The following is a 22,929-nucleotide window of genomic DNA, read 5'->3' as shown; positions in this document are numbered from 1 at the left end:
CTAATCCCTTCTTACTGACGTCCAAAGCTGACTTGGAAGGCTAAAATGACTGGCCTGCAGATTTAGCAGGGTACTTTCCTTGACCAGTGCTACGTGCGTCTCCTTAAGTACTACGTCTATTTCCTCCACAGTTACTCAGTGATTAATACTTTTTTTAAAGTAACCTTTGTGCCCAATGCCCAAAGTGGGACTCAAACTCACGACCCCGAGATCAAGAGTCACATGCTCCACTGACTGAGTCAACCAGGCGCCCCCAGGGATTAATATTTTTAAGGGATTCATATTAAACTGACTTGTGTTAGTCCAAATTAGAAAGGTTTTGGACTGTAGTACCTAATTTCAGAGTATCTTTCATATTCATTGGGCCTATTACTTCTGTAACAGATGTTGACTGTGTAAGTTCTGGACAGTTACTGTACTCAGTAAGTTATTTTTGAACCTTTGCTTTGCTTCACGTTATAAGGATACCAAATGAGTAACCATTAAACAGGAAGCCCAGAAATAGCCAAGAACGAACACAGTGAAAGCAGAGGTGAAGCGGTGGGCTCAAGGCTCATCGTGTGGCTGTGGCAAGACCTTGGCCTACCAGCCGTGCTCTCCCAGAACATAGCCAGGGGAAAATCATCCCACTGCAGGTGCTGACTTATGTAGTCGCTTCCTAGGAAGGCACTGGTAGGATGAGTGTAGTCTTCCTGGAAAACACTATGCTCCCATGTGGAAGGGAAAAAGGAAGAGAAGGGAATCCGTCCGTTTAACTATCGGGCTAACACTGCAAAGATAGGGTAGCTATGCCCTTCAACTCCAAGCATGAAAGGCCACTATCAATAGGAAGTGAGTGGGGCCAGACTTTTAAAACAGGAAAAGTCTGGGGGCGCGTGACTGGCTTAGTCAGTAGACCACGCGACTCTTGATCTTGGGGTCCTAAGTTCAAGCCCCATGTTGGAGGGTAGAGTTTACTTATAAAAAAAAAAAAGAAAAGTATAGGGGTCTAAATTCTGAGGTCCTAAGAACTCTGTACATCTATTAAAAATTGTAGCCAAGTTAAGCTTCCAGAAGGTTTGCACAGAAGCTCTCTAGTTAGCCGCGCACATGGGAAGTGGTTTCTTACTTCAATACTTCTATTGTTCTAAAAAAGTTCTAAGAACTAAATATTGTACCTCAAGAAAAAGTTTACAAAATGATTACAGCTAGATTATGTGTATGATAAATCCAGTACCTATAGAAAAAGAATAAGCCATGCTTACTATACCAACATGTAATGAAGTATTTTTTTACCTTTGCATTTTCTTCTAGGGATGAAGTCTGAAAAAGAAAGTAAGTCCCAAAGAAGAACACTGTCCCTTCAAATGCAGCTAGAAACGTCCAATATAAGAAGGGTCCCAACTGTAGCATGGCATTGCCAGAAATTTTCCTATTGAGAAATGGAAAAAGAAACCACAGGTTAATGAATCTCTGTGAATCTCTGTGGGCTATTTAAAGATCCGGTGAAATGCCAAAAGTGCACACAGGTGTGACCCTGTTATAATGAAGAGAGGCATCCCCGAGGAACTGGAGGGCCCTACTGAGCCGCAGGTTCATCTCCCTGCAATTGCTTCTGGACTGAGGCACTGAGTAAACAGTCAAAAGCACTAAGTTTAAAATCCTGGCCACCGACAATAACATCATCAAAAATAATTAACTCCCATTTATTGAGTACTTCTTTTATGTCAGTAAACTGGGTTAAGAGTTTTATATATATTGTCCATTTTTATCCACGAAAAAAACCACACGAGATAGGTATTTGTCAGTCCCATTTACAAATAATGAGACTTGAAAGATGTATCATAACGGTTCCCAAACTATGGTGCACACTGGAATCACTTGATTTCTTCTTGGGAATGTAACCTTTTTTAGGTCACAGGGTACCCTTTATATTTTTTCAATTGAGTCAAATAATGTTTCAAGCTGTAGAGTCATGTTTTCATAAACGGTAGGTGGATCGAAACTTTAAAATCTGTTAAAATAACACAATTTTCTCAGCACAAGTCAGAGTGTTAAATATGGCTACTAATTCTAATGGAGCAGAGGTGCAGAAAGAAGATGGGTTTGTGCAAGGAATTCTTTTGGCTTCTATTTCAAATTGCCTTTTTTTTTTTTTTAAGAGAGAGAGAGTGTGAGGGGGGGAGAGGGAGAGACAGAATCTTAAGCAGGTTCCATGCTCAGTTGAGGAGCCCAACGTGGGGCTTGATCTCACGACCGAGATCATGACCTGAGCCGAAATCAAGAGTCGGCTGCTTAACCGACTGAACCACCCAGGCCCTCCTCAAGTTGCTCTTAACATTTATCAGAAGGTAGCTCATTGCTCATATAGGACACTGTTGGCAATACCATACAGAACATCTCTTGGCTTTATCGAATCAACACCTTTATAATGTAAATGCAAGTGATCCTTGTTCACTTGGTATTGAGTACTGTGGGGTTTTCTGAAAACATGGCAATTATGTAACTTTTACCTACTAGGATTTCCAGATGCATGAAGGAATTTGAAATTCGGGGGATGCATAATGGCTATGTGTCGGTGTTTGCCCTAGAAAAACTGCAGAAGGAAAGAGGTGGCTGCTTCTCAGAAACAAGCTCCCCCCACACATAGGTCACACTGTCAAAGCAACTGGGAGCCACAGGGAAAGCCACCTTCCTAAAGATTTTTTTTTTAAGATTTTATTCATTTATTTGACAGAGAGAGACAGAAAGAGAAGGAACACAAGCAGGAGGAGGGGGAGAGGGAGAAGCAGACTCCCCACTGAGCAGGAAGCCCGATGTGGGGCTTGATCCCAGGACCCTGGGATCACGACCCAAGCTGAAGCCAGATGCCCACCAACGACTGAGCCCCTCAGGCCCCCCCTTCCTAAAGATTCTTGCAATGAGTGAACAGCAACCGCCAGTCCATGAGGCTTTTGCGAGTCACTGAATTTGGGCTGAGGCAAGAGTGAATCCTGTGTTTCTAGACTGTCTCTGGGAGCTACCTTACACACCGTGGGAAGAGGGGCAGGGGATCAAGGTATGTTGGGTGACATTCGAGGCTTTCTAGCTGCCCTCAAATGGATGACAAAGCTGTTGGAAACTCAGAATATGACAGCTGCCATGAAGGAGAACATGAAAGAAAATGAAGATTTGGGGGGCAGTCACCCCGCTGCACAGGCCTGAGCACCTCCCTCTGATGGGAAGCGGCAGGTGTACTGGAACCTTTCCTTCACCTTTTAAAGCTGTAGAAGAAACAAACTATGCCTCTCTAGAAGAACGACAGTTTACTATTTAAATTTCTCTTAAAAGCATGAAAATATCTGAATAGATCGTTTCGTGTCACAGTATTTGACAAGTGCCTGAGTCACGACGTCCCTGAAGGTGAAATGTGTAGTATGCCACACGATGCCAGCCACAATATTAAGTGGTACGGCTGCAGACAGGGCCACAGAGGGTGACTAGGGCTTCATGTTTCCAAAGGAATAATTGGAGTAACAGAGCAATCTACAATACAGGCTGAGATCCGTGTCTCCACGGCTTGCGTTTCCGCGGGTGTAGCAAGTATACCCTCTCTGGAAAATCACTGAATCCTCTGTGACCTACACCTGTAGTCCCTAACTCAAACTTCATGGACACCCTTAAAATAATTGGTACTCAACAGCTTTCTGCAGGTTTTCAACATTCTTAATGTATGAAAATGCTCAGCATAGCCCTGAAGTTATGTGGAGGGGATGTTAGAATAAGATTAATAGCTCCCATCTAATTGAAAACTATGTGCCAGGGACTGTTTTAAATTGTTTTACATGTAGTCACTCACTGAATCCTCACAAGAACACTGGGATTGGCTGCTCCTGTTACCCACATTTTACCGAAGGTGAAACCGAGGCACATGACAAAGTCACACAGTTAGATAGGAGCGAGCGGGGACTGGAGTGCGGTCTGCTGGCTGGAGCTCTTGGTGGGACTGAATGGGAGGGATTCCGCTCACTGCCGCCCGAATCCCGCGTTAACCGGAGCAGCCACACTAGGGAACTTCACTTTAGTTTTGTCTGGAGACAAACACTGCTGCTCAGTGTTTGAAAACCGCCACGCAGCTGGGAAGTGCATGGGGCTAGTCATCAGGGGGACTGAATTCCGATCTTGATTTGGCCTCTAGTTACACCATGTGCCCTCAGGTCAGTCATTTCTGGGCCCTGGTTCCTCATTTAAAAAAGAGAGCATGGGAGCTGATGCTCTGTCTAACCATCCCCTTGCCACAAATTCAGGGAAAAGCAGAACATGCTAATGTCAGAAGAATGCATTCAGCAAACTCCAGATTGGGGTAAACGCTGCAAGATAAATGACCCAGTTTTGTCAACAAATAAATTGCCCGGTTAACCTACAGATTAAAACAGACTCAAGAAGCATATTAACTAACTACAACATATGGACCTTATATTCTGATTCAAACAAGCATGCTATAAAATGAGTCAACCTGGGGGCGCCTGAGTGGCTCAGATGGTTAATCACCTGCCTTCAGCTGAGGTCATGATCCCAGGGTCCTGGGACTGGGCTCCCTGCTCAGCGGGGAGTCTGCTTCTCCCTCTCCCTCTGTCCCTCCCCACCATTCATGCTCGCGTGCTCTCTCTCCCAAATGAATAAATAAAAAAAAAATCTAAAAAAAATAAATAAATGAGTCAATTGGAGAAATTTGAACCTTGACTGGATGTATGATAATATTATGGACTTTAACGTTAAAGTTTTAGGTATGACAGGGTACTGTTATTTTTTTAAGTCCTTATCTTTTTAAGAGATACTTACTGAAATAATTATTTTATATAATGTTTGGTACTGTTATTTTTTTTAAGTCCTTATCTTTAAGAGATACTTACTGAAGTAACTATTATATAGAATGTTTGGTATATAGGGCGCCTGGGTGGCTCAGTTGTTAAGCGTCTGCCTTCGGCTCAGGTCATGATCCCAGGGTCCTGGAATCGAGCCCCGCATCGGGCTCCCTGCTCTGCAGGGAGCCTGCTTCTCCCTCTCTCACTCCCCCTGCTTGTGTTCCTGCTCTTGCTATGTCTCTCTCTGTCAAATAAATAAATAAAATCTTAAAAAAATGTTTGGTATTTATTAAAAAATAAGTCTGCAATAGAGCAAACAGCATTATTCATGAAATAGGATACTCTGAACTGATAATTATTGAAGCTATGAGTAGTGAGGATAGGGCAGTTCACTCTATTAATAGTATTTTTGCTACTACTGTGCATGTTTGAAATTTTCAATTTTTCCATCTTTAAAATGACAAACTTCATAAAGCTGGTTAAGTCCAACAATTACTAAATGTAATTTTTATGAGTCATACTGGTTAAAGAAATCCCTTAAATTTGTGCACCTTCACTTCATACAAATAAACCACCTGAGTCGCTCTATTGCACTTGCTGTCCATTATGTAGCAATGATTATCATCTGCTATAAATTAACATCTTCATCCTTAGGTGCAGGCTTAACTTATAAAAACCTAATTAAATCGTATGTTAAGCAACTGGCCAAGTACCCCATCCATAGAGAAAAGCATCCATTTACAACTGACACAAAATGGATATAATGGCTTGATGAGTTAATTATTTTCTTCAGCAATACAGTTTTATTTATTTTTTAAAAAAGATTTTATTTATTTATTTGACAGAGAACACAAGCAGGGGGAGTGGGAGAAGCAGACTCCCTGCTGAACAGAGAGCCCGATGTGGAACTCGATCCCAGGGCTCTGGGATCAGGACCTGAGCCGAAGGCAGATGCTTAATGACTGAGCCACCAGCTGAACAGAGAGCCCGATGTGGAACTCAGTCCCAGGGCTCTGGGATCATGACCTGAGCCGAAGGCAGATGCTTAACGACTGAGGCCCAGCAATACAGGTTTTAGAACGGCGCTAACAAAGTAGAGGAGGCTATGCTTCTGGGGTAGTTTAAGTCTCGGAGCACCTGGGTGGCTCAGTCGGTTAAGCAACCAACTTCCGGTTTGGGCTCAGGTCATGATCTTGGGGTCTTGAGATCGAGCCCTGCGTTGGGGTCCACGTTCACTGAGTCTGCTTCGGATTCTCTCCCTCTCCCTCCCCTTCTGCCCCCGATCTCACCCACTTGTGCGCACACACTCTCTCTCTAAAATAAATAAATAAAATCTTAAAAAAATTAGAAGAGAAAGTCTAACATATTATCAGTTCAACCCATTATAGATAGGAATCAATACTCTATAAATCTTTGTGTGTGTGCCCCCTCCCTTTTTTGGTAGTTAAAATAGTATGTCTTCGTGTGAGACTTCAGAACTCTATGACAATGTAGGTTCAAGTTTTAGCAGTTAGTGATTTTGAACTAGATGGTTCACAAACATTCATGGACAGGACCTACATCTAGGACATACACCATTTTCCTATTGAATGGTACAGTTTAAGTAGCTAAAAATTCAGAACAGAACCATGTAATCAAATCAGGTGGGCAGTTGTGTCCTTCCTACCTGTGGATGAAAAGAAATCCACGATTTTAAAAGTCTACAGTGGTTTTTAACAATGTGCTCTACTTACATATACAATCGGGGATCTGAGGTCAGAGTGTCAATGTTGATGTGCTGCTCCAGCAGGCTGTAGGCCAGGATGGGTAAGGATGTGAAGCAGATATTGTACATTGTAAGGTAAGCGGCATCATACAGTGGCTGAAATGACAAACAACAGAAAAAAAAACATGTGTTTGGAAAAATCATAAGCTGAATCCAGATAGTTTCCTTTCACGTTTGTCGTGATAGCAAAAGAAGTTTATAAATAAGGGCACTCTCACTGATAACTGTAGAAAAGAAATGAACATATTGTGATATATCATATTAATATATCCTCCCTTCCCACAGGATCTTATTCAGAATGTATACATGCTATAAGGTCTATTTCTAACAAATATTTACTAACAGATTTTGAAAAGATTTCTCAGGGAACAAAGACCAATTAAATATAAGCCTGGAACCCCTCAGGGAGACTAAGCATAGGCAGTGGCCAGCCTGTGTCATCGTGGTTTTGTTGTTGTTAATATTTTACATAGTTTTAAGTATCACTATCACTTTCTCTAGGCTGCATTTATGATATTGAATGTGGCCACTTGCTAAGGATTAAATAAACGTACTTGCAAAAACAAAGCTAAAAATAGGTACACAGGCATGACTTCCCTAGGCTCCAGACTCAAATCTCCACCTTTCTGCTGGCTGTCCCATAGGCATCTGCAACTCAGAATGTCTAAAAACAAACTCATTAACTTTCCCCTTAAATCTGCTTTCTCCTATGTTCTCTATCTCAGTGAAGAGCCCCCACAATGTTGCAACCTGAGTAGCTATCTTGGCGCCTGGCACCATCTGGGTGCTCAAGAAATATTTTGAAATTTGTGATTCTCCTATCTCACTAGCCATTTCTTTAGTCTCCTATTCTGCCTGAGCCCTCTGTTGGAGTGTTCCAGTACTCAAGTGTTTGGAACTTCATACTCACTCTCTAGGTGATCTCACCAGTTCTGTGTTTTAACACCATCCATTCACTGAACATTCCCAAGTATTCATCTCTGGCCCAGACCTGTCCCCATGTATCCAGTTACCCACTTGTTACCTCTTGGAAATATATTTCAAACCTACATCCAGAACTGAACTCCTTAGCTCAAACCGGCTCCTCTTGAAGTGTTCCCCATCTCAGGAAAGGGCAACTAAATCTTGGTGATCAAGCAGAACCAAAATCTTGGATTCATCCTTGACTCTTTTCTTTTTCATACCCACATCCAGTCAATTCAGAAGTGTTTACTGGCTCTACCTTCAAATATATTCAGAACCAGATTACTTCTCAGCATCTCCACAGTTACCACTCTGCAAGCTTCCTAAATGGCTCCCTACTTCTCCCCTTGATCTATAGTCCACACAATGGCCCGAGTAGTTCTGTCAGAAAGTAAGCCAAATCAAGTCGCTATTTTGTTCAAACTCGGCAGTGGATTCCTTTATCTCTGAAAGTTAAAAAAAAAAAAAAAAAGGGTTCCTACAAAGGAGTGGCTATCCAGTCCCACTTGATCTGGCTTCTTCTGTCTGGCCTTCTCTCTTAGATCTCTCCTGCTCCTTGCTCATTCCACTCCTGCAGCAATGCCTTCCTCACTGTACCTCCAACATGTCAGGCACACTCCTGATTTAGGACTTCCTTTGAACTTGCTGTTTGTTGCCCCTGCCTGGAACACTTTTCCTTTAGAGAGCCTCATGGATTACTCCCTCAATCGCAAATACCAGCTCAAATGTCACCTTCTCACAGAGAGACCAACCTTGATTTAAGTTGCTACTCCCTTTCTCACAGACATATTTCCCCTGTTATCTTGTTTTTTATTTTCCTATTGTACTGATCACCTTTTATCTTGTTACACATTTATTATTTTTACTGTCTCTCTTCACGCTAGAATTCAAGCTCTACACGGGCAGGGATTTTTATTTACTTTATCAACAGGCATGGCCTGAGAGAAGCAAGGCAGCCCCTGACACCTAGAAGCTGTCCTGGCACTCACAAGCTAGGCAACGGTGTCCTCCTGTCGAACACGAACAATTTCATCAAATGACAACGTCAAACAAGGCTATTCTGTCACCATGACGGATCAAGACAAGAACATCAACCCATAATCACGTTGAACACAGAATATGAACATTGTCCAAATCACAACATTAACCAATATTCCTGTTCTGGCAAATATGGGTGACTGTTGTTTCTTCACCAACGACAGTGGTAGTCTCCTAGTCTTCAAACCTCCTGTAAGATGCACTGAAATGCTTAGTCATAAAATTACCCCCACTTACTGACAGCACCCAATCTAGAGCAAGCCCCGCTCATCTTAAACTTTTCCCCAAATAGGGGCGCCTGGGTGGCTCAGTTCCTAAGCAGCTGCCTTCGGCTCAGGTCATGATCCCAGGGTCCTGGGATCGAGCCCCGCATCGGGCTCCCTGCTCAACGGGAAGCCTGCTTCTCCCTCTCCCACTCCCCCTGCTTGTGTTCCCTCTCTCGCTGTGTCTGTCAAATAAATAAAAAAATCTTAAAAAAAATTTTCCCCAAATGACCTAATTCAAGCCCAAGTCTTTTTTTTGTAAAGGATTTTATTTTTAAGTAATCTCTATACTCAATACGGGACTTGAACTCACGACCTCGAGATTAAAGGTTGCACACTCTACTGACGGAGCCAGTCAGGTGTCCCAAGCCCAAATCTATGATTTTTCTAATACTCTCTTCCCGAGAGGCTCCACTGTTCCTCATGTTACTTTCATTAATCTGTTTTTTTGTTTTGTTTTGTTTCTATATCATTTATTTCTGCTATAATTTTTATTATTTCCCTTCTTTTGCTGGCTTTAGGCTTTATTTGCTATGTTGTTCCTTTTCCAGCTCCTTTAGGTGTAAGGTTAAGTTGTGTATCTGAGACTTTTCTTGCTTCTTTAGGTAGGCCTGTATGGCAATATACTTCCTCTTAGGACCGCCTTTGCTGTATCCCAAAGGTTTTGGACTGTCATGTGTTCATTTCCATTTGCTTCCATGTATTTTTAAAAATTTCTTCTTTAATTTCCTGGCTGATCCATTCATTCTTTAGTAGGATGTTCTTTAACCTCCATGTATTTGTGGTCCTTGCAAATATTTTCTTGTGGTTGACTTCAAGTTTTAATGCACTGTGGTCTGAAAATATGCATGGTATGATCTCAATCATTTTGTACTTTCTGAGGCCTGTTTTGTGACCCAGTCTGTGATCTATTCTGGAGAATGTTCCATGTGCACTCGAAAAGAATGTGTATTCTGTTGCTTTAGGATGAAATGTTCTGAATATAGCTGTTAATCCCATCTGGTCCAGGGTGTCACTCAAAGCCCTTGTTGATCTTCTGCTTTGAGGATCTGTCCATTGCTGTGAGGGGGGTGTTAAAGTCCTCTACTATTCAGAGCAGGGAGCCCGATGTGGGGCTTGATTCCAGGACCCAGGGATCGTGACCTGAGCCGAAGGCAGGTGCTTAATGACTGAGCCATCCAGGCACCCTATAGTTTTTGTTTCAAAATCTAGTTTGTCTGGGGCACCTGGGTAGTATAGTTGGTTAAGTGTCTGACTCTTGGTTTCGACTTGGGTTGTGATCTCAGGGTCATGAGTTGAGCCCTGTGTTGGGCTCAGTGACCATTGCAGAGTCCACCTGGGGCTCTTTCTCCCTCTCCCTCTGCCTCTGCCCCTCCCTGCCACGCTCTCTCTCATTCTCTAAAACAAATAAATAAATCTTAAAAAAAAAAATCTAGCTTATCTGATATAAGTATGGCTACTCTGGCTTTCTTTTGATGTCCATTAGCATTATAGATGGTTCTCTATCCCCCTTTTTTTTTTTTTTGAGAGAGAGAGGGAGAGAGTGTAAACGGGGGGGGGAGAGGGAAAGAGAATCTTTTTTTTTTTTTTTTTTTTTGAGAAAGAATCTCAAGCAGGCTCCACGCCCAGTGCAGAGCCCAACATGGGGCTCAATCTCACAACCCTGAGATCATGACCTGGGCTGAAATCAAGAGTCAGACGCTTAACCAAATGAGCCACCCAGGTGCACCCATCCCTTCACTTTCAATCTGCAGGTATCTTTAGGTCTAAAATGAGTCTCTTGTAGGCAGCATATAGATGGATCTTGTTTTTTTATCCATTCTGATACCCTATATCTTTTGATTAGAGCATTCAGTCCATGTACATTCAGAGTGATTATCGAAAGAGATGAGTTTAGTGCCATTGTGTTACCTGTAGAGTTGGTGTTTCTGGTGATGTTCTCTGGTCCTTTCTACTCTTTGTTGATTTTGGTCTTTTTTTTTTCTTTCACTCAATGAGTCCCCCTTAAAATTTCTTGCAGGGCTGACTTAGTGGTCACGAACTCCTTTTGTTTTTGTCTGTCTGGGAAATAATTTCTCTCTCCTTCTATTCTGAACGACAGGCTTGCTGGATAAAGAATTCTCGGCTGCATATTTTTCCATTCGGCATGTTGAATATTTCCTGCCACTCCTTCCTGGCCTGCCAAGTTTCTGTGGACAGATCTGCTGCAAACCTGATCTGTCTTCCCTTGTAGGTAAAGGACTTTTATCCCCTACCCCCACTGCCCAACCTCACTGCTTTCAGGATTCTTTCCTTGTATTTTGTGAATTTGACTATGATATGCCCTGGCAATGGTCAGCTTTTGTTGAGTTTAATGGGAGTTCTCTGTGCTTCTTGGATTTTGATGTCTGTGTCCTTCCCCAAATTAGGGAAGTTTTCAGCTATAAATTTATCTGAATAAACCTTCTGCCCCTTTTTCTCTCTCTTCACCTTCTGGGACTCTTGTGATACGAACGTTATGTTTTAATAAGTCTAAGTACTTAGTTCCCTAACCTATCTTTGTGGTTCATTACCTTTCCCTCTTCTTTTCAGCTTCATTATTTTCTGTAATTTTATCTTCTATTTCACTGATTTGCTCCTCTGCTTTGTCCATCCTTGTTTTTATGTCCTCCACTTGGGATTGCATCTCGGTTGTATCATTTCTAATTTTGGCCTGACTAGATTTAAGTTCTTTTATCTCCACAGTAAGGGATTCTCTAGTGTCTTCTATGCTTTTTTCAAGCCCAGGTAGTGTTTTATAATCATTTTTTTAAAATTCTAGTTCAGACATCTTAATTATATCTGTACTGATTAAATCCCTTGCGCCCTGAGTTCCACTTCCCGTTCTTTCTTTTGGGGTGAATTTCTCCGTCTCATCATTTTGTCCAGAAAAGAAGAAAATGAAACAAAAACCCCCACAAAAAACAACAAAGAAAAACCCCAAAAAACAAAAATTCCCCCCAAAACCCTAGATCGTGGGAGTGTTTTGCTCTGCTTGTTAGAAGAATCTAGATCCCAAAATAAATAATAAATAAAAGTAAACAAAGAAATACAAAAATATAAAGTATATACAAATAAAAATTTGAAAAATAAAAACTTTACAAAATGGATTGAAAATAAATGAAAAAACAAAAAAATAAAAAGTAAAAAGGAAGCTAGATCCTATTTTCCTCTAGGATGGAAGCTCTGCAGCACCCTATGATCAGTAAACTTGGTGTAAGTGAGTTGTTTGTGCCGGTCTTCTGGGGAAGCAGCCTGTTGGGATGATTCTCAGGTGGATTTGTCCTAGTGGAAATGCGCCTTCAGGGTGCGGGGGAGGGGGGGGGGACTTGGTGTAAGCAGCTCCGGATTCCACTAGGTGGTGCTGTTTTGCTCCCTGAAGGCTTACAGCACTGATGGGTGGGATGAATATGGTTGTGTACCACTCTCTAGCCCTAGAGCTGAAAGTTCCCACCACCCCCCCCTCCTCAGTGAGCCCTCACAGAAGAGCAGTCAATCACTGATTTCCATCAGAACCCTGCGTTCAACTGGTCTGTGTCCGAGCTTTTTTTCTTTAATCTCAGGCACGCAACTGAGTTTCAAAACTCTAAATTTCAGGGACTACCACAGCGCAGATGTGCGCTGCTCTTCTGGGGGAGGGTCTTGCCACACTTTTGCGAGTTGCTGGCCCCTGGTTATGTGACCAGGCACATAACCATGCAGGGGTTCGCAGTTTATGGCAAAACAGGGCAGAAAGCTGGCACTAAGAATCACTGTTCTCAGCTGGCTTCCATGTTCCTATGCCTGGGAACAATGCCACCTGTTCTTGCGACCCAGGGGATCCTCAGACCATGGTGTCCCTCCTGGGATTCCACCCTGCTTTGCCACATGAGCACCTTTAAACTGGGCACATCCCCCACTGTAGCAGACTTCTAAAAGTTCTGATTTTTGCACTCTGGTGCTTATAATACTTTGTGGTAGCCTCCGAAAACAGGCTCTCTCCCCGCCACTATATCTATGGCTATATCTCCCCCAGTTCAAATCTCTGCACCTCCTACCTTCCAAAAGGTGGTGGCTTTTCTACTTGTAGACTTGCAGTTTTTGTTCTCTCAGACCTCTGATTGATTTCTTGGTTGTTCAGAATGATTTGATAACTATGTAGCTGTGTTCAAGGGACAAGACATGCTTAGGGTCCCCCTAATGTTCCACCATCCTAACTCCCCTAGATTTAAACTCAGCAAAAATTATCTTCTGAATTGAAAAGAACCCCCAAATAGGTGTTTTGTTCCTTTTCATTTTCAAGGGAGAGGATTAGTTTGTTGGCACACAATACTGTATTTTCACTGGAAACTACCCCATTTTCACTAATGAGAAAATTGAAAACAACAACAAACATACAAACAGAAAGATTGCCTGGTAAGCATTTAGTCTTGAATTTCATTCAAACAAAAGAAGCATCAATCTACTTTTGTTCCACTACAGTACTTCAATGTTACATGAGAGATTATTGTAATTCTTAGATGCATAATTAGGAGACAGAATGCCCTCAAAACAAACAACAGGTTTAGTTGATAATAGTTTCTTATTAAACCTGCTACAAATGTTTTCTTTTCACATAGGAAAAAGACCAATACTATCCTAGCTTTGCTAAAGAAAGAGTTGCTTTTTGCTTAAAGAATCTGAATCCTGGTCCCATTTCTACATTCTCTGTAGCTTGCTCTCCAATTTCCAGGGTTGGAGAGAACATGTGATGTGGACTTGAGTTGAAAAAGGCTGCCTACCTGTATGTACTCTAAACATATTTGCAATAATGGTTGCTACATCCAGCACTAGCACAAGGCCAAAGTAAAAAATAAAAATATTGCACATCATGCCACCACCTCAGAGAGACCTTCTTTTTACCCGATACACTTTTCCTCTAAGATGTCTGACAGTTCCCTCCTCTCCTTCAGATCTCTGCCCAAATGTCACCTCAGGGAGAACTTTCCAGATCATCTCTAAAATAGCAGACTTCTGCATTCATGCTCTACCAGTTTATGATGCTTTACTTTTTCCTTTGGAGCCTATATCAGTACCTGACATATTTGTATGATTGCAGTCTCACCCCCTAACACTGTACTGCAAGCTCCATGGGTAAGACTTTGTTTTGATCACTACAGTAGGCACTCAAGAGATACTCATTAAATGAACGGACCTACCATCTGAGCAGCTGAGGAAGCCAAACATCAACTCCTATGGAAACCTCAATAGCTAAGGTAACCTAAGCAGACTCTAGACAAACTAGGGTCTGAGTCTCAGATGGCTTTATAAGGAATAAGTCCTTTCCTCATAGAACTTGTGAACACACTCCTTTCAAACTAAAAACAATGTTTTATCCAGATTAAGCCAATTTCCCTTTAGCATTTTGCTACAAAATTTGAAATGTCTTTTTATTTTTTAAAGATTTTATTTATTTAACAGAGAGAGAGAGAGAGAGAGAGAGAGTACAAGCAGGGGGAGCGGGAGAGGGAGAAGCAGACTTCCGGCTGAGCAGGGAGCCCAATGTGGGGCTCGATCCCAGGACCCTGGGATCATGACCTGAGCTGAAGGCAGATGCTTAACTGACTGAGCCACCCAGGCACCCATTAAAAATGTCTCTTTAATACCTGTACTCATCCACGGAAGTGAGGAATTTGAAGCATCTGACCAGTAGTAATCTGGATGTTCAGACAAAGCAGATTCATTAGAATTTAGAAAACTCTCTGTAACTAAGACTGTTAGTTTTGCATGCAAGAAGGCTGATGGCACTTCCTACAGCTGGTAGATGATTAATTCATAAAGCAACTCTGCTAAACTGGCACCACAGGCTTGACCACAAGACACTGATGTAAGAAAGAACATACCCAATGAAGAGGCAAGTTCTAGGGAAAGAGAGCAATCACTTTCCATTCAGAAGAACACACTGTCTTAAAAATACTGCCAAGAAATTAGAAAAAAAAATCTCTTCCTAGCAGGAGGAATGAAATATGCCTTGAAATTTTAGAAACTCAGTCTCTAATATCTGCGGTGATGTTACCATTAGCTCAGCATGGCAAAATGACTGAATTGCTCATAGATTAACTACAAAATTTCTCAGTCACTGAGCATTACAGCTCCTGTACTGGGCTATCCTTCCACTAGAAGCGACACAAGTTCCATTTCAGTTGTTAAAGCTATAAATGTGCATGCCCATCCCACCACTTATGTATCAAAATAACACATATCCTATTCTTTATGTAATAATAATGTTCAGAACACAATAAACCACAAAAAATGTAGAGTTGCTCAAGTAATCCAAGGCTCTATCCAGGGATCACAGCTTCTTGGCCAGTTGAAAGATCAACATTTTTCTAGAAACTCAACCTAAGAAACTGCAAAGGTGTGAGATTTTATTTGATGAAATATTAAACTACACCATTTTAGGATTATTGGAAAGCATGGTTTACACTGATTAAAAGAAATACTCTTAAGGTTATCTCCTTAAGGTAACTCCTCCAACAGGAGGTACCAAATAACTTTCAAGAAGAAACGAATGATAAGAACATCACTAAAGCAAAGACATAAACATTTGCTATTGTCAAAAACCAGGGCAAGAAGACCAACTGTTGAACCAAAAAATAAATAAATAAATAAAATTGTTTTACTTTGAACATACCTCTCTCATCTCTACAATCCAATACATAAAAAGGTAATTTATTAATAGCCAACATAAAGTACATTATAACAAATAACTAGGGAAACAAACCTGTTGTGAGAATCCACAGAAGAACTGGTACAAAAATTGTGGCAAAATGAAACAAAGGTTCTGGAAAAAAATGTAAAAAAAGAGTTAGCCTTCACTTGAACTTTCTAAACTAACACAGGATATTGTACTCCAAATAGTCTGTAGTCAATCCCAAGCCCTTCTAATATCATAACACAATAAATCTCTATTACAGTTGTAAGCAAACAACTCAAAGACAAATGATTAACTCATATTAATACCAACTTTTGCCTTACCAAGCAGAAAGAGGATCTCACTTTATGAGAACCTCTTGCTATTCTTCCTTGAGGGAAGAAATAAGCTCATACAAACACAAACATTTAGGTATTACCCCTTAAATGCCAATCTGATTTGCAAAATCAACATGAGGTAGACTGACATAAAGCTCAAAGTGTACATTTAAAGTCAATTAATGCCAGTAAACAGCCAGGATATTGTTAGAGTGTATGCTGACACTAACAGTATCAACTAATGCTTTACTGTCGTTATTATTGCCTCATCAAACTGACATATTATTATTGATCACCTATTATATGTAAAGACGGTATTGTGGGTAATACAAAACAAAACAAAACAAAACAAAAACCCAGAGCAAAGCTTCTTACTCCTAAGGGACTTATCTAATTGGGAGAATACTAAAAACAAACAGGAAAAAATATAAGCTCAGAATTCATAACACAGTAAAAGCCACTAGGTAGGACTATAAATACTGAAAATTAATGTCTTCAGGCAAAATCACCAGAACTAGTATTTTCAAATGAGTGCCACCTGTCATGGTAGGATGGGACCTTATTTGAGAGCTGTTCTCACTTGTTCACGATGTCTCTGGATGTCTCTTTGGGTAGCCCTTCAAGAGCCCGATTTTGGGCTATGTCAGAAAACTAGTCTCTTTCCTTCTGTCACACATTCTCACTTAGCTAATTTACCAGGCTAGGAGGCTTGAAGGGGTTTTTAAAAATCCAATGCATCCTCAAAGGATGAACATCTGCTATAGCTGAGGATATTTAGGTGAATATACTATAGGCTCTGGAAGCTCTTCCTAAAGAAAAGTGCTATACATGTATTGAATTAAGTCCTACAGCATCGGTGTGTCAGAGCTCCCAAGGTCACCTCTTGAAAGGGGGACACTCACGTGTATGCATCAATTTTGGGAGAATGCAAAACCATACTTAAAAAAAAAGTGTTCTGAGGTTGGAGGAGGCAGTACTCAGGGGGGATTATGGGGGTGCTTTGTGGGAAAGGAAGGTCTGACTCTCCCACTAGAATGCAAGTCCCCTGAGAACAGAGACTTTGCCGTCTTAGTCCATTATGAATCTTTAGGTCTTAAAATGGTGCTTGGCACATGGTAACACATTCAAACGTATCTGTTCACTGCATAAATAAAGAAATTAGAACTTGAACAAGGTATTACAGATGGATAGGATATGTTGACAGCATGAACCAAGGCAAGGTTCATGTATTTTATTTTTTTATTATTTATTTTTAAAAAAGATTTTATTTATTTATTTGACAGAGAGAGACACAGCGAGAGAGGGAACACAAGCAGGGGGAGTGGGAGAGGGAGAAGCAGGCTTCCCGCGGAGCAGGGAGCCCAATGCGGGGATCGATCCCAGGACCCTGGGATCATGACCTGAGCTGAAGGCAGACGCTTAACTACTGAGCCACCCGGGCGCCCCAAGGGGCATGTATTTTGAACATATAAGGTAGGACAGGGTCAGACCATGGGGTGCCTTAAAAGACAGACTAATCCTTAAACAATGGAGAGTGAAGTTTCTGGAGGACAGGTTAAATAGTGGCAGTTTCCCAACGTTGACCTGGCTGAATTATGCAAGGTGAACTGAACGGAGAAACAGACAGGAGAGGACCACCTGTCACCGAAGCACTTCAGGAGTGAAGCAACTGTTATTTGAAGATGCAATGGCAAGGTAAGAGGAAGGCTTTTAAAGATTTTTATTTATTTATTTATTTTTTAAAGATTTTATTTATTTATTTGAGAGAGAGAGAATGAGAGAGAGCGCACGAGAGGGAAGAGGGTCAGAGGGAGAAGCAGACTCCCCGCTGAGCAGGGAGCCCGATGCGGGACTCGATCCCGGGACTCCAGGATCATGACCTGAGCCGAAGGCAGTCGCTTAACCAACTGAGCCACCCAGGCGCCCAAGAGGAAGGCTTTTCAGCCCAGCCCAAGAGGGTTGAAAGTATTAGAAATCACCCCGGGATAAAAGGCAGCGGGGGAAAAGGAATACTGCTAGTCGGTAACTAAGATGATAATGGGCACAGAGATCTTAATGAAGACAGAGGGCATTAGCTACACGAATAAGCCCCTAAATTGGGAACAGGGATATGTTAATTATTGACCACTGGTAAACAGCCATTTTAATGCTTGTTTTGTTTTCCTTAACAGAGCATTCCTTCCATCTGGTGGTAGGTGCTTGAATTGCAGGCCAAAATCTTGAGGCAAACCAGGCCTCAGGAATGGGATTAGAGTGTTAGGCAGATATGCATGGCAAATCTTCATGGGCTCACCTACTAGGGATAAGTAAGAAAATAACCACCTGTCCCCAAGTGGGGCTGTTGAATTACTTAGTCCAAGGCCTGACAGACCCTAACTGTGATGTACAAAAAGTCTTGCACTGAGAGTAAATAATCCTATTGTGGAAATCTAGCTCTGCCACCTTTGAGCTGAGGAGGGAAAGGCAAGTTTCGTAAACTCTGAGCTCTGCTTTCCACATATTTTAAATGAAAATAATAGTAATTGCTCAAAGGAGATCTGTGAGGATTGATTAAGAAAATAAAGTGCTTTTGTTAACCAGCAAAGTATCTTACACATACTGGGTTAATCATCATTATAATCATCATCTATGTTTGGCTGGGATACCAGCTGATACTGAATGACAGGGTCCTGGCAAATCTGTAAACCTGGGTTCACACTAATGTATTTATGTATTTATTTTTTAAGTAGTCTCTACACCCAACGTGGGGCTCAAACTCACAATCCTGAGATCAAGAGTCACACGCTCCACTGACTGAGCCAGCTAGGCATCCCAACATGTATTTTTTTTAAAACATTTTTTTTTAAAAGTAGGCTCCATGCTAAACGTAGGGCTCAAACTCACAACCCTGTGATCAAGAGTTGCAGGCTCTACTGACTGAGCCAGCCAGGTGCCCCTCACAGTTATGTAGGTCTTTTCGAAAATAGAAAGCTAGTAAGAACAGGGATTGATCACAGAAAACTGACACACAAAAACAGTTGCTGTGCTTTCCCTTCTGAGAAATATAGGGCATGAAATCCAAACACTCTAACGGTTTGAATCATTTGGGAACTTGCACACGAACTTGGTAATGTACCTACGAACTAGAATCTAATTAAGAACTTTGGTAAATTCTCTCCCCTGGTAGACAAAAATGACTAGGCAAGCTTAGTCTAACATGAACTCTAATGCTTGGTGAAAAAAGAAAACCAAGGTATTGTTGGGGAAATGACTTCAGTGTCCACTCATAGGGGTTTGCGATCCCACACCCTTATCATGTTTTAGGTGAATAATTAACTGGGTGAGAAAAACTGTTCACAATATGTTATTAAGTGAAAAGGGAAAAGTGCAAAACAGTATGTTTTGGGACTGACTGCTAATAAGTATGGGGTTTCTTATGGGGTGATGGAAATGTTCTGGAATTAGATAGTGGCAATGGTTGCTCATCATAGCGAATACACTAAAAGACACTGTATTGTACACTTTTGAGTGTATGATAGTGAATTTTGTTATGTGAAGTATATCTCAATATACAAATTGAAAAAAAAATCCAGTAGTGTATAACATTATAGAGGCACCTGGCTGGCTTGGTTGGTAGAGCATGTGACTCTTGATCTTGGGGGGTGCACAGCTTACTTGGAAAAAAGAAAAAAACACCAAAAAAACCCAAAACCCAAAAACGATGTCAACGCAATTTAATTTATATAGAACAGGTCACATAAAATGTCACTATTGGTTCTCTCTGTGGGTATGATTATAATTACAGATGACCTCAAAACCTTCATTTTGGAAAAAGAGTTATACATAAGAGGGATTTGAGAAAAATCATTGTTGCATGAGTTTCCTTTCGATTAGAGCATTAAGTCACTAAGCAAGATTCTCAGACAACCTCGTCTTGAGGAGAACCATACCAATGTTTTACATACTTAAAAAAATAATTAAAATCAGTCAGGATTAGAGAGGAAGGACCAAAATGGTATGCAAACAAAAATTTAACCTAACTCTATTACAAATAAATAACATAAACACTATGAAATGGTGGAAAAGGAAAAAAGTAATTTTGGAAATAGTATTTTGACTGTGTAAGGCTAAAGACAAACAGAAGTATATAATAAATACATCACTCAAGTTAGTTTGTTGCTCATAGGATTATGAGTTAGCAATTCTGAAACTACTTTATGAGTATTCCAGGATTGAGCAAGTATATAAACATATTGAGGATAACGAGAACTGGGGTTCTCACCACTGGAGAAAGGAGTTACAAGTAAGGAAAAAGGGAAGGGCAGAATGAAACCCTGTGGTGTTGGCTGGAATTCAAGGACCAGTATAAACTGAGTTTATTCTCAGTTTATTCTTGGTTCTTGGTTCATATTCTTGGTTCATACTGTCACCTATGATTCTGGCCCAACATAGCTGTGTGTACACACACACACACACACACACACAAACAGATTTCTGGCCCAACATAGCTGTGTGTACACACACACACACACAGATATAAACAGATTTGTGTGTATACCCATGGCCTAGAACCAACTGCAGCTCAGCAGGAATGAGCACAACTGGCACACAGATCTTGATTTCTAAATGCCACTTGCAAATAAAAGGAACCAGTGTTTCTTGGAGAAAGGTCTGAATCCAGAACTAGAGCAGGAAAAATACAAGATGAACCTAGAATATCATATGGAACCAGAAAATAAAGTCTTCAAAAAAGTTTGGGGAGCAGGAGAGAGGAGAATGGGGAGATGACACTCAGTAGGTGTAAGGTTTTAGTTTTGCAAGACAAGTTAACAATACTGTATTGTACATTTCAAAATCTGTTAAGTGCACAGACCTCATGTTAGGCATTCTTATCACTATAAAATAAAAAATGATGGGGACGTGGTGAAAGGACACAGGCTAAATTTGTGACAATCTGAGTAAGAGAATAAGTAACAATAGTAATAGATTTTTAACTCATAGAATAAAGTATCTTAGTAGCAGAATGCTCTTTTCCAATGAAATTACACAGATTAAAGTTGAAGGGTCTTTAGACCCCCAAAACACCATCTGAATCAAGTTATCAAAGTTAACATTATCCTGAGTGAGACGTATTGACAACACATGTCTCCTGATATGATGCACTGAGGTTACAACATTACTTCTATGGTACTGGTGCCAAAAAAGCATAACCTGATTCTCATGATAAGCAAACATTAGACAAACCCAAATTGAGGGGCATTCTACAAACTAGCCAGTACTCTTCAAAAATGTTAAGATCACGAAGACAAAGAAGATAGCAGTTTTCCAGTGTAAAGAAGACTAAGGAGGGGGCGCTTGGGTGGCTCAGTCCGTTACGTATCTGCCTTTGGCTCAGGTCATGATCTCAGGGTCCTGGGATCGAGCCCCGTGTTGGGCTCCCTGCTCAGGGGGGATGTCTGCTTCTCTCTCTCTCTGCCCCTCTCCCCTGCTCATGGTCTCTCTCTCACACTCTCTCTCCAAAATAAATCAACAAACTAAAAAAAAAAAAGACGACTAAGGAGGTGTCACAGCTAAATGAAATCACGAGCCTGAAACAGACCTCAGAGAGATTACCAGTGGGACCTTTGGCAACACTCCAAGACTACATGTAGACTGGTTAATAATGTGCCAATTAATCTCAATTTATGGATCTTGATAACTATGCTGCATATTATCTAGGGTGTTAACAGTAGACAAAGAGTATATGAAAATTATTTCACTAATTTCACAATTTTTTTAAAGTCTGAAATTATTTCAACACAAAAAGTGAAAAAAACTTTAAAAACTATACCGAACAGAACATAGAACAAGAGATCAAGTTCTGGCCCATGTCGGCTTAAAATGATTTTCATACTTTAGACACTATTTCACCTTCATGTATGCCAGGTTCATTAGGCATAAAATGAGTGGCTTGTACTATATTCATGGGACTCCAAATTGTGCTCTGAGGAATCTCTGGGCAAGACAAGGAGAATGAACAAGGAAATAGCCCTGGACTCATCATCCTTCAATGAATGCAGTTCTGCTTCTATCTGCTTTACCTGTATAATTCCACTTGAAAAGAGTAGCTCGGAATACTCTTTAGGATAAAAAGGGAACCAACTATTGATAATACGATATAACATGGATGAAGCATAAAAAACATTATGCTAAGTGAAACAGGCCACAGACACAAAAGAGCACATATGATTTTATTTACATGAAGTTCTAAAACAGGCAACTCTAATGTGCATACTGCATAAATTATACCTAAATTTATATATTATATGTTGTAAGTATCATATATTGTGTAACAATACAAATCAGGTTAGTCATTGGTGCAAGGTAGAGGAGACTGACTGGGAAGGAGCACATGGGAACTTTCTGGGTTGATGGTTACATGGATGTATACATGTGTCAAAATGGAATTGTACACTTTTAATGGGTACATTTTACTGTATTTAAACTCCAAGAAAGTTGACTTAAAAATTTCATCCCAAATTGCTTGCATTAAAAGGAATTTCTAGTTTCTTTTTTAAAAGTATTTCTTATTTGAGAGAGTGCACGCCTGTGTTTGGGGGGGGGGAGGAGAAGGAGGGCAGAGGGAGAGGGAGAGAAGCTCAAGCAGACTCCCCTCTGAGCGTGGAGTCCAAACCAAGGCTCGATCTCACGACCCTGAGATCACGACCTGAGCTGAAATCAAGAGTCAGACGCTTAACTGACTGAGCCACCCAGGTGCCCCAGGAATTTCTAGTTTCTGATTCATTAGATAATGTTTTGTAGACCACAAATCTCAGTACTAAGATAGCAAAAGAACCGTAAAAAATGGGAGGAAAATCCTATGACCAAGCTGAGCCAATGCTGGGTTAGATGGTGATAAGTTCAATTACAAATATTTTGTTCCATACCTTATAGAAGAAATACTGTACAAGGTGTGCTATTCTCACATAATATAGATGTCCGTGAGCCAAGAGCAGTTTTTTTAAATGTTTAAACTTTGGAACAGCATAATCGCTATTCCTGGCTGCTTGCCGACCTTCTTTGCCTTTTATACCTGAAAAAGAGAAAATCT

General features: G+C 40.9%; 1 protein-coding gene across 3 annotated transcripts in view; it reads right to left on the bottom strand.

The window, feature by feature from the left end:
* Nucleotides 1-22,929, bottom strand: part of ATP11C (ATPase phospholipid transporting 11C (ATP11C blood group)) — a 173,925-nt gene that overhangs the window by 17,969 nt on the left and 133,027 nt on the right. For all 3 annotated transcript variants that reach the window (XM_028123823.2, XM_028123822.2, XM_028123821.2), the window contains exons 22-25: nucleotides 22,766-22,911; nucleotides 15,613-15,672; nucleotides 6,557-6,684; nucleotides 1,276-1,411 (exon numbers count right to left, since the gene is read on the bottom strand). In XM_028123823.2, coding sequence (XP_027979624.1) covers nucleotides 1,276-1,411; nucleotides 6,557-6,684; nucleotides 15,613-15,672; nucleotides 22,766-22,911 — 470 coding nt within the window. The remainder of the gene's footprint in view (nucleotides 1-1,275; nucleotides 1,412-6,556; nucleotides 6,685-15,612; nucleotides 15,673-22,765; nucleotides 22,912-22,929) is intronic.

This window comes from Eumetopias jubatus, unplaced genomic scaffold (genome assembly GCF_037043125.1).
Source record: "Eumetopias jubatus isolate StellerSeaLion01/CBP00866 unplaced genomic scaffold, mEumJub1_p1.0 scaffold_11, whole genome shotgun sequence".
Taxonomy (NCBI): domain Eukaryota; kingdom Metazoa; phylum Chordata; class Mammalia; order Carnivora; family Otariidae; genus Eumetopias; species Eumetopias jubatus.
Note: the sequence above shows the minus strand (reverse complement) of the source record. Positions and strands in the feature narration are given on the sequence as shown.